This window comes from Pteropus medius, unplaced genomic scaffold, assembly GCF_902729225.1.
Source record: "Pteropus medius unplaced genomic scaffold, Ma_sr-lr_union100, whole genome shotgun sequence".
NCBI classification, from domain to species: Eukaryota; Metazoa; Chordata; class Mammalia; order Chiroptera; family Pteropodidae; genus Pteropus; species Pteropus medius.
The window spans coordinates 6,403,883-6,416,818 of NW_024354498.1; the positions used below are offsets into that span (position 1 = coordinate 6,403,883).

A 12,936-nucleotide genomic window follows, 5' to 3' on the forward strand; every position below is an offset into this window, starting at 1 on the left:
TTGAAAGCTTACTGTAAAGGAAACTCTAGACTCAGATGGTTTCACTTGTAAATTCTATCACATGTTTATGGAAGAAATCACACCAATCTTACTAAAACTCTTTCAAAAAATAAAGGATGTGGGAACACTGCCCAGTTCATTTTGTACTGAGCATCACTGTAATTATAAAGCCTGATAAATGCAATACAAAAAGAAATTTATAGTCCTGTCAAAATGGTGAAATAGGTAAACACTGTGCTTGCCTCCTCTCACAACCACATCAAAATTACAACTAAATTGTCTACGGCCATGCCACCCTTAACACGCCTGATCCTGTCTGATCTCGGAAGCTAAGCAGGGTCAGGACTGATTAGTACTTGGATGAGAGACCACCTAGGAAGACCAGGTGCTGTAGGCATAAAAAAAAATTACAACTAAACTACAGAATTGGGAGTCACCTGAAGTTTAGCTGAACAGAAGTCCTGCAACTGGGGACACACATAAGAGGCCACCTCAAGACTGGTAGGAGGGGCGGAGACATGGAACAGGCTGGTGCCACACCTGTGTATAGCGGTTGAGAATGGAAAGAAATATCTCAACTGCAGAGGTCCCCCTGGAAGAGCAAGGGGTCCAGGTCCAACACCTGGTTCACCAGCCCAGGGTTCCAGTGCTGGGAAGAGGAATCCCCACAACTTCTGGATATAAAAAGCAGTGGAGATTATGACCTAGTGAGATGGAGTGCTCAAGAATTCACAGACTTTCCTCTTAAGGGGCCTGTGCACAGACTTACTGACTGATGGATTCACTCACCCTGAGCTCCAGCTCTAGGGCAGCAGCCCGAAAGGTGCCAGGGGCACACGGGGAGGAACTTCCCTAACCTGGTGAAGGAAATAGGCCCACGAGTCCAGGAAGTACAGAGAACCCAAAGAGGCCCATATCAAGACACATCAGAATTAGAATGTCAAAGGTTAAAGACAAGGAGAGAATCTTAAAAGCAGCAAGAGGAAAGCAGTTAGCTATCTATGAAGAAACTCCAATAATACTGGCAGCTGATTTCTCGACAGAAACTTTGCAGGCCAGAAGGAACTGGCACAAAATATTCCCAGTGATGAAAAGCAAGGACTACAACCAAGATTACTCTACCCAGAAAAGCTATCATTTAGAATCGAAGGACAGATAAAGAGTTTCCCAGACAAGAAAAAGCTAAAGGAGTTCATCATCACCAAGGCGGTATTACAGGAAATGTTAGAGGGACTTCTTGAAGAAGAATAAGAAAAAGGGGAAAAAAATAAAAATATAAAAAATAAAATGCAATAACTACATATCTAGCAACAATTACTTTCAATGTAAATGGATTAAATGCTCCAATCAAAAAATAGGGTAGCTGAATGTATAAGAAAATAAGACCTTTACATATGCTGCCTACCAGAGACTCACTTCAGATTGAAAGACACACACAAACTGAAAGTAAAGGGATGAAAAAAGATGTTTCATGAACATGGAAACCAAGAAAAAAAGCTGGGGTAGTAATACTTCTATCACACAAAATAGATTTTAAAACAAAGGCTATAATGAAGACAAAGAAGGACCCAGTAATCCCACTTCTGGGTATTTATCTGAAGAAATCCAAAACACTACTTTAAAGAGACATGAGAATCCATATGTTCACTGCAGCATTATTTACAGTTTCCAAGTTATGGAGGAATCCGGGGTGTCCATCAATGGATAAATGGATAAAAAGAGAGGTGGTGGTGATGGTAGCTGTGTGTGTGTGTGTGTGTGTGTGTGTGTGTGTGTGGAATAATGCCTGTGTAAAAAGAAATCACCACTTGGCAATAATATAGATGGACCTGGAAAGTATTGTGCTGAGTGGAGTAAGTCAGACAGAATGGCAAATGCCACATGATTTCACTTACATGTGGAATCTAAAGAACGGGATAAACAAATAAACAATAGAAACAAGATCTTAAATACAGAAAGCATTTTGATGGTTGTCTGATTAGGAGATGGAGACATGAGTGAAGGGGGAGGGGATTAAGAAGCACAAATTGGTAGTTACAAAATAGTCGTGGGGATGTAGGGTATAATATGTGGAATATAGTCAGTAGTATTGTAATAACTACGTATGGTGCCACATACGTGCTGGATTTATCAGGATGAGCACTTCATAAGTTATATAAATGTCTAATCACTGTGTTGTATACCCGAAACAAATATAATATTGTATGTCAACTACAATTGAAAAAAATAAAAATATAAAAATTAAAAGAAAAGAAATTTATAGACCAAAAACCTTCATAAACATAGATATAAAAAAATTCTTAACAAAATATTGGTAAATGGAATCCAACAATATATAATGACCACATATATGATGACCAAGTAGGGTTTATCTCAGGAATGCAAGGTTATTTAATGTTTAAAGATTAATCAAGGTAGTTCACCATATTAACAAAGTAAAAAAGAAAAACTATATGATAATTTGAATAGATGCAGAAAAGCAAATTCGACACCCACTCATCACCATAAAACTCTTATCAAACTAGAAATAAAGGAAACTTATTTGAGTTGATAAAGGACACCTTTTAAAAACCTGAAGCTAACTTTATACTTAATGATGAAAGTTTGAATGTTTTTTCCTCAAGACTGAAAAGGCAAGGTTGCCCTCTGTCATCACTTCTATTCAATATTGTACAGGAGATCTTAGCCAATTCAATAAGGCAAAATTTAAAAATTAAAAGAAATAAAAGGCAGAATAATTTAAATGGAAAAAGTAAAATTGTCTATATTTGCTAATGACATGACTATTTACATACAAAAGCCTAAATAATCACAAATAAGGACGTGGTTCCATAGTGTAGCGGTTAGAACGTCTGCTTTACACGCAGAAGGTCCTCACCCCAGTGGAGCCACAGTCCATGGTCTATAGCCATGCCACCCTGAACAAGCCCAATGTCTGATCTTGGAAGCTAAGCAGGGTCAGGGCTGGTTAGTACTTGGATGGGAGACTGCCTAGGAAGATCAGGTGCTGTAGGCATATATAATAAAAAGAAAAGAAAAGAAAAAAATAATAACAAGTAAATACTAGGACTAGTAAGTTAATTTGGCAAAGTCACAAGATACAATATAAATTTTAAAAATCAAGTGGTGTCACAAACAACTGGAAAATGAAATTTAAAAATTGATTCCATCAATAGCATCCAAAATCATGGAATAAGTCTAGCATATAATATGTTATAACATAAAATATAACATAATAAATCTAACAAAATACTTCTAAGAACTTTAAAAGTGAAAAACATTGCTGAGAAAAAATTTTAAAGATCTAAATAAGTGTTGAGATGTATCATTTCATAGATTGGAAGATTCAATATTATTATGATATCAACTCTCCCAAAATTAATCTATAGATACAAAGCAATTCGAATTAAACTCTCAGCAGAGTTTTTTGTAGAAATTGAAAAGCTAAGTCTAGAGTTACATGAAAAATCAAGGGATATAGAATAGTCAAAACAACTTTGAAAATAAAAACAAAGTTAAGAACTTTCGCTACCTGATTTTATGACTTATTATAATGCTAAAATTATCAAGACAGTGTGGTACCGACATAATGACTGACAAATAGATAACAGAACTGAATAGAGCCCAGAAATTGAATGCCAATTATATGATCATCTGATTTTTATAATGATACCAAAGGAATCCAAAAAGAAAAGAATAGTCTTTTGAACAAATGCTGCTGGACTAATTGGATATCTATATGGAAAATAAAAAAAAAAAAAAATTACATCGGCCATCCACCTCACAAAAAAATTAATTTGAGATGTATCATAGACCTAAACATAAACGTTAAAGTCCTAAAGTTTTAGAAAACATATATCTGACAAGGACTGGTATCCAGGATACATAAAGAACTAAAATTTAATAACAAAGAATAAAAATAATTATCAGAAAAATGCAAATTAAAACCACAATGAATTATCATCTTACGCCTGTCAGAATGGCCATCATTAATAAAACATAAAACAACAAGTGTTGGCGAGGATGCGGAGAAAAGGGAACTCTCATGCACTGCTGGCGGGATTGCGAATTGGTGCAGCCGCTATGGAAAACAGTATGGAGGTTCTTCAAAATTAAAAACAGAACTACCATATGACCCAGAAATTCCACTTCTGAGTATTTATTTGAAGAAATCCAAAATTCTAATTCAAAAAGGTATATGCACCCCCATGTTCATTGCAGTGTTATTTACAACAGTCAAGATATGGAAGCAACCTAAGTGCCCATCAATAGACGATTAAGATAAAGAAGAGATGGTACATATATATACAATGGAACATTACTTGGTCATAAAAAAGAATGAATTCTTACCCTTTGCGACATGGATGGACCTAGAGGGTATTATGCTAAGTGAAATAAGTCAGACAGAGAAAGGCAAATATCATATGATCTCACTTATATGTGGAATCTAAAGAACAAATTAAACAAACAAACGAAACAGAAACAGACTCATAGATGCAAGGAACAAGCTGATGGTTGCCAGATGAGAGAGGGGTTGGGGGCAGGGTGAAAAAATTGAAGGGATTAAGAAGTACTAATTGATAGTTACGAAATAGTCATGGGGATGTAAAGTAAAGCATAAGGAATATAGTCAATCGTACTGTAATAACTGTGTATAGTGCCAGGTGGGTACTAGACTAACTGGGGAGATCACTTCTTAATTTAAATAAATGTCTAACCACTATGCTGTACACCTAAAACTAATATAAAATAATATTGAATGTCAACTGTAGTTGAAAAATCAAAAAAGGCGGGGATAAGGTGAAGGAGAATGAGGTTAAAATTTCCAGGTATAGAACAAATAAGTCATGGGGATATGGTATACAGCATAGGCAATATAGTCAATAATATTAAGATAGCATTGTATAGTGTCAGATGGTTGCTGGTCTTATCATAAGGATCACTCTTTAAATATATAAATGTTGAATAACTATGGTGTACACCTGAAACTAATACAATATTGTATGTTAACTATATTTTAATAAAAATATTTTTTAAAAAAGAACCAAAATATTTTTAAAAGGGCAAAATGTTTGAATAGGCACTTCATAAAAGAACATATACTAATGGCCAAAGAGCACATGAAAAAGTATTTGACATCATTAGTCATTATGGAAATGCAAATTAAAAACAATGAAATACTACATATCCAATAGTATAGCTAAAATTAAAAAGACTGACATTGCCAAATGTTGGCAAGTATTTGGGAGAATCAGAACTTTCGTGTATTGTTGGTATGAGTGTAAAAGTGTTCAACCAATTTGGCAATGGTCTGGCAGTTTTTTATAAAACTAAATAAACATACACCTATGCTATGATTCAGCAACTCTTCCTAGGTATTACCAAAGAGAAATGAAAATATACACAGCCAGAAAAAGACATGTACACAAATGTTCATGGAAGCTTTATTTTTAATAGTTGAAACTGGAAACGACCCAGGTATCCACCGATAAGCAAACTATGTTACATTCATAACAGAATACGAATTAGCAATAGAAGCCACCAATACACATTACGATATGCATGAGTCTCAAAAACATGCTGAATGAAAGAAGCCAAAAACAAAAGAATACATTACTATGATTCCATTTATATTAAATTAAAGAACAGGCAAATCTCATCTCTAGTGGAAAATAATCAGGCCAGTGGTTTCCTGGTAGGGAAGAGGGTGTGAGGTGGGGACAGTGTTTGCCTGGGAAAGGGCATAAAGGAAGCTTCTAGAGTGATGTCAATGCTCGATATCTTGATGGGGGTTCGTATTCATCAAAATCAGTGGATGTACACTTAAGATTTGTGTATTTCCTTGTATGTAAATTTTACATCAAAAGAGAAACTATAGACAAATACCGAACTCTAATTAGTAATATAAATGCTTAAGTATGTGGAAGGAGTGTACAGATGTCTTCAATTTACCTTGAAATGCATCTAAAAATAAGATGAGTTGATATAGGTGATCAAGCAAGTATAATAAAATATAAATGGTAGGACTGAGGAGATGGTATATATATATATATTCACCATAAAATTCTTTTGACTTTGTAGTATTTGGAAATGTCTCACAATAATACAAAATTTAAAATTAAAACTATATACATAACAACATTGACATTCCTTCAAAATAAATTTCTTTTTTCCAAAAAGTACAATACTTAGATGTTGATCTGGAGCTCAGTGTAAAAGAATCAGGCAGGACCGATTCATCAGGCATTTATTAATTCATTCAAATATTTAACAGTTATTTATTGAGTACTTACTATGTGTCAGGCACTTGAAAGAAAGCAAAAATGCAGAACAGTCCACTCAATAGTCACCTAGTTTCACCCACAGTAACCTACTTGGAGAGGAATATTTTGGGGAAATGAGGAATGACAAGAAAGCCCTTCACTCACAGCTATTTTTTATGTTATATTTTGCCCATTAAAGAAGCCATTTTCAAGATGGAAAATTAATATTGTTAAATAGGAAATAATTGCACAGATGCCAGTGTCAACTTTAAATGGTTCCTTGAACGTGTTTTCAACCTTGGAAGCAGAAAAATTGAGACTCGAGGAAAAAGAGGGCTTCACTCACATAACATGCATTTTTTAAAATATTGGTATTATGCTGACAGATCTGGAGAGTTCTAAGTGTCCTTTCCTCGCAAAAAGCTATTACGCACAAAGTTTGGACAGGGCTGGAGGACCTACCAACGGAAGGGAAAGGGTTTCAAAGCTAAACCTTAGATTGCCATGCCTTGAGGTCTCTACCGGAAAAGGAATAGCCAGCCACTGTCTCAGCTAAACAACTGGTCTTGTTTCCCAAAATGACACTGGACTTATTAGATACATATTATTAAATACATGATTTCCCAGTGTAATTCAAGTTACGTCTTGAGGTGGAGCGCAAACCTGGTGAATGTTTTTGCATATAAATGTATTCTGATCTTTGAATTCTTGCTTCTCTCAGACGCAGAAGCAAATTTTTAGGCTGGGAATCGGAAATAATCCCAGTTACATACTGCTCTAATTCACATTATAGCAGTAAATGTGACTCTGAGTAATTCAGATGTTAGGAAGTATAGTTGAAGAGAGAGGTAGAGGCTGAGAATTTACCAGTCAGAGAATTCGAAGCCCTGCTTGCTGGTCTGGGTGCTCTGACATTTACTTCGGCTTCATGACTCAGTTTCCCATTCTTTTTCCTTGGGGACTATCCTACTCCCTGTTTTGTCCAAATTACCATCAAAGTTTCTATTATTTGAAAGCCTAGTTAAAACATCTCCTTTTCCTTCAAGGGCCTGGAAGAGGAGTATCTTGAATTTTATCTTCTTCATCTTTCCTTTAATCTCCCCTCTCTTCCCTAAGAATAGGGGTAGCTTTGAAAGGGAGAAAAAGTCACAATATGGGCTGTTTTACAGTTAGAAATGGAACTGGAGTGAGATAGTTGTCCGCATTTTCTTCAGAATGTGAAGGAATGGTGGTGCAAATAACATTTGTGGATTCTCTAAATTCGAACTGAGTATTTTCATCATGTAGGTGGTGAAGCCATGTACTTGCCCTCTCTCTGCTGCTTCTATGAAACACTACCCAGTTTCTACGATATGAGTCCAGGTATCAGCTTCTCTCTGTCTCTCTCTCTCTCTCTCTCTGTCTTTCTCTTCTCTCCCTCTCCCCACCCACCCCTTGCCCTGACTCTGTTCACCAAAGTGCCCTCTAACAGACAAAGGGAAAAATAAAGAACATGACGGACAGTTCTTGTGTCCCAATAAAATACAACGCGTGTGCATGAGTGCACACACAAATGCTTTTCCTGTGTGTCCCAAGGGCTTTGCCACGTCGCTGGCTCTAGCATGTGAGCAGAAACCATAAATAAGATGTTGTTGCCCCACGAGACAAAAGCATAAATCAGGCTCAGAACTTAAATTTTCCTTTTACTTTAATCTGGTTCTTAAATATCTATCGGGCCTGGTCGCTCACAAGTGGTAGGACAAAGTCATAGGACAAATGCTGTTCATCCCTACGAATCCTTACTCTGCAACTCATACCCTAAAACTGACCCAGGGAATGGGTTCTTATTTTATCCACTGCTCTCATTTCTCCAGATGACTCTCTTGAAATTCCCCTAACAGGAAGGAAGTGTCTCTCCTATTCAGTCTTGCCTCAAAGCACTTGTGGACTAAATTCACTAGATTTCTTCTCTATCTCAATTCAGCTTTTGAGTCAATCCAAACCTCTTTATATTACCATTAGTCCTTGCTCACGCCACTGCCTATGTTTTTCTAATTTTTATGTAGAAATCTATGGGTTTTTCTCAGCCACTGCTCAGTGAAAAACACAATCAAATTCTTCCTTCACTATTGATTGAAAATTCAAGAGCTAGCATTTGCGTCTACAAATACTACTTTCATCTCATAATTGCTGCTATAATGAGGATTCTTTTTGGTCTCAAGTGACCAAAACCCAGTTTGAATTTACTGAAGCACAATAAGGGGGAGGTTTTTTCTTTTCCTTTTTTTTTTCTTTTTGGCTTATTTCATCGACAAATCCAAGAGTTACCTGGCAGGAGCCCAAAAAAGAGTCTCTTTCCATTTCCTGGCCCTTTCTTCTTCTGTGTGAATTTTATTTTCTGACAATCCTCCCCAAGTAGTGACAGAGATATGTATTTGATCTCAAAGCTAATAGCTCTCAGATAAAATTCTACCATCACAGAAATACGCCTTTCCAATAGGCTACCCAAAGCCTCAAGGAAGATAGAGATCAGGCAATGGTCACCTGCGGTCCCCATGCCCTGGACAACAGCTCATCCCTCTGGATTTCCTCAACAGAGGGTCTCAGCAGAGCAGCTGGGCTTTGCATCAGAGAGAAGAGAACACTATCTCTAGAAAGATAGCAACTTCAAAGGTATCAGCTCTGATTTTCTGTAGGACATGCTTTATCCAGGAAAGTACTAGAAGATCCTGCTACTTTGGCAATGGGCAGGTTCCAATTCAGGAGTCTAGGGATGAGCTCACACATTGTTGAGACCTGTGGGACATCTGAGATACAAAAGGTACGAATGACTATAACCTTTAGAAAACAATGTTCTCTCCTTTGTTCTCTAACCCAGAGGGGTGGGGAGCCATGAAGATTTCAGACTAAGTAAAAATGGTCATGTATAGGCCTCTGAGGACACGTAATTCTCCCAGGATAAGGATAAGGGACCCACACAAGATTATCTGCAGTGAGGCTTGGTGGTGGTGGCAGCTATTTATTTAGTCCAAATCTCTTTAAAGATTACATTAAAGAGACTCTACCGACTTCCATACTTCAAGTTCTAAAGTTCTAAATCAAATTTCTGTGATTTTCATTTAAATGTAAGATGATGGTGATTTTAAAATAATTATCCCTGATGTTTTATAAAAATAATGCAGCTATAAATAAAGAATATTATTTTTAAAACTTCAGTTTGAAATGAAATGCAGACCTTCTAAATTTTAATGCATCATAAACCACCGATTTCATAAAATTGCATCCACTTTTCGAATCTTCTATCACCCTATGGAAGCAGCCCTTAGGAAAAGGATGAGGCATTTGATTCTCAAATGTCTCCATTTAGCCAATTTTAGGCAGGTTTTCATATATAAGCGCCTTAAAATATTATGAAAGCACTTTCTACCATGGTTCTAGTATAGCTGGAAAATGGTAAAGGCATGGATTTCATTGAACTACAGGAAAACTTCAGATTAGAAAATGACGAGAAGCTAAGAAAAATGATACATTTTCCTGTAGCCTCAATTGCATTGAAACAGCTAGAATTTTGACAAAACAGATAACCACTGCCTTTGGGGAAAGCTACATATAAAATGAAGATAATTATAATAAGGGTGAAAGAGTTATCACTTCAAATGAGACATGTAAATACTTATTGAGTCGTGCATTGAAATATTCATGCCAGAGTGACCATTAAATCCTCAATATTTTTATACGATAAGAATACACGAACCTCTAAAATTCACTAGTTTTTATAACATTCAAGAGCTTTAGGCTTAATAAATCTAGAAAAGGTAGGAATTAAGAAAAAGTCAAAATGTTGATTTAAATAAGAAATGCCATTATGTAAGAGAGAAAATGAGAATAGGAATAAAATTCTAAATTCTTTTATTTTCTAAAAATGTCGCTTCTATCCTTTCTAAATACTAGTATGATATCTATGTCTAAGAATGTGATTGTGAGTCTCTAAAATGACCCCCTACTAATCCCTATCTCCTGGTTCATATCCTTCTATACTGAACAGGACTGACCTGTGTAATCGACAAAATATTACAGAAATGATATAATATGACATTAAAAATCTGGGTCATAAAGCCATTGTGGCTTCTGCCTTGCTGTCTCTTGGATCACTCACTCTGGGGGAAGCCAGCTGCTGTATCATTATGAGACTCAAGCAGCAACTGGAGAGGCTCATGTGGCAAGGAATTGAGCCCTCCTGCCAGTAGTCATGTGAGCCATCTTGGAAGTGAATCCTCCCGCCACAGTCAAGCCCTCAGGTGACAATAGCTCCAGCTGACATCTTGACTAAAACCTTATGAGAGGCCCTGAGCCAGAACTACACAGCTAAGATGTTCTTTCATTGCAGCATTATTTATAATAACCAAAATATGGAAGCAACCAAAGTGCCCATTGATAGACAGACGCATAAAGAAGGTGCGATACGTATATACAATGGAATACTGCTCAGCCATTAAAAAAAAATGAAATGCCATTTACAGCAACATGGATGGACCTAAAGGGCATTATGCTAAGTGAAATACATCAAACAAAAACAAATACCATATGATTTCACTGCTATGTGGACTCTAAAAAAAAAAACCTAACGAACAAACAAAACAGAAACAGATTCATAGATACAGAGAACAAACTGATGGTTGCCAGATGGGAGGTGGGTTAGGCAGATGGGTGAAAGAGGTGATAGGGATTAAGAAGTACAAATTGCCAGTTATAAAAATAGGAAACAGTCACAAGGATGTAAGGTACAGCATAAGGCCTATAGTCAACAATATTGTAATAATTACACTATGTATGGTGTCAGATGGGTACTAGATTTATCAGGGTAATCACTTTGTAAGGTATATAACTGTCTAATCACTAGTTGTACACCTGAAACTAATATAATATTGTATGCTAACTGTAATTGAAAATTAAATTTTTTTTTTTTTTATAAATTACACATACTTTATTTACTTGATTGAAAGTCTTCTTATGGTACATACAACGTTTGTCATAGTTGATCTCAACTTTGCTCACACTGACTTCAGTAACATCAGGGAATTGCATTGGGGTTTTCTGTATGCAAGACTGGTCAGTTGCTACTGTTGTCACTAGTTTGTTTTCTTTCAGGATCAAGGTGGGTACTTTCATACAGAATCTTATTTTTAATTCCCTCTCTGGCAATTCTTTCCTGTATTCTTAGCTTTGCATAATTATACCTACAATGGAACCGGCATCCTAAAGTCACCAAGATGAATTTGCCTACTCCAACATCACATGATCTTCTAATTCTACCTTCCCCTTCCTGGGCTCACCGGCTCCTGCACAGCGGCCATGGGGAAGAGTCAGTGCCTGCATCCCCACCCTCGGAAAATAAATTTTTAAAAGAACTTTTTAAAATTCTCAACCACAGTATCTATGAGACAATAAACATTTGTTGTTTTAAGCCACCAAGTTTTAGAGGAATTTATATATTATCGATAATGGAAAACTAATACAGAGGATTTCAATATAGTTTAGGTCTATAGATGTTATAGGAATGTTTTGTTAAAATCGAGTGATGAATCGTTAACTTATTAGAGGATGTTCTACCTGTGCAAGGATCTTTGATGCTTGTCATGTAGGGCTCTGGCTTGTGAAAGTCCTTTTAATAATAATCACAAACTCAAAAAAATTAAGATTATTTGATAATCCTTCACAGAACATTCAAATTATTTTATTATAACTACAAATAACACGTTAGTGGGAGGTTTTCCATACAACTGGACTAAGCATTCCTAGTTAGAGAAGATAAATTTGAAAAGTTTTATTTTCTATTTATGCAAGAAATACTATTTTCTGAAAATTGTCTGGAAAAGACTTAGGGGACTTGATGGTGGTAGCAGCAGCATTGTCACTGAAGATTCAATAATTGGAATTGCCAAAATTTTTTCATTTTCTCTGATTATCACAAATCACAAATTCAATCAGAAGAGACTTGGTGAAACAGGTAAATCCAAGCGTAGACTTTCAAATCCCTAATATAAGAATGGTTCTGTAGCAATTGAAAAATGTAAATATAAAACAGTCTCTGGATAAATACCCAGAAGTGAAATTGCAGGTCATAAGGTAGTTCTATTCTAAATTTTTTGAGGACCCTCCATACTGTTTTCCACAGTGGCTGCACCAATTTGCAACCCCACCAACAGTGTGTGAGGGTTCCCTTTTCTTTACATCTTCACCAACACTTGTTTGTTGATTTATTGATGACAGGCAAACACTGTTTCAAAAAGATATATGCACCTCTATGTTCACTGCACTACTATTTACAATAGCCAAGATATGGAGGCAACCTAAGTGCCCATCAATAGATGATTGGATAAAGAAGATGTGGTACATATATATGATAAAATATTACTCAGCCATAAGAAAAAAAAAAGAAATCTTATCATTTGCAAGGACATGGATAGACCTAGAGGGTATTATGCTAAGTGAAATAAGCCAGACAAAAATAAATACCATATGATCTGACTTGTATGAGGAATCTAAACAAATAAGCAAAGCAGAAACAGACTCAGATACAGAACAAACTGGTAGTTGCCAGATGGGATGGGGGGTTAGAGGCTGGATGAAAAAGGTGAAAGGATTAAGAAGTACAAATTGGTAGTTACAAAATAGTCACAGAGATGTAAAGTAA

At 36.1% G+C, this 12,936-nt stretch overlaps 1 protein-coding gene and 1 pseudogene across 1 annotated transcript in view; one reads left to right on the top strand and one right to left on the bottom strand.

The window, feature by feature from the left end:
* The first annotated feature begins 278 nt into the window (after positions 1–278).
* On the top strand, positions 279–397 carry LOC120594375 (uncharacterized; annotated as a pseudogene).
* Positions 398–11,255: 10,858 nt separating this feature from the next.
* The window catches only part of LOC120594291 (cytochrome c oxidase assembly protein COX20, mitochondrial-like), a 33,888-nt gene continuing 32,207 nt past the window's right edge, over positions 11,256–12,936 (bottom strand). Inside the window, exon 2 of the mRNA XM_039852296.1 lies at positions 11,256–11,565. Coding sequence (XP_039708230.1) covers positions 11,353–11,565 — 213 coding nt within the window. The 3' untranslated portion in view covers positions 11,256–11,352. The remainder of the gene's footprint in view (positions 11,566–12,936) is intronic.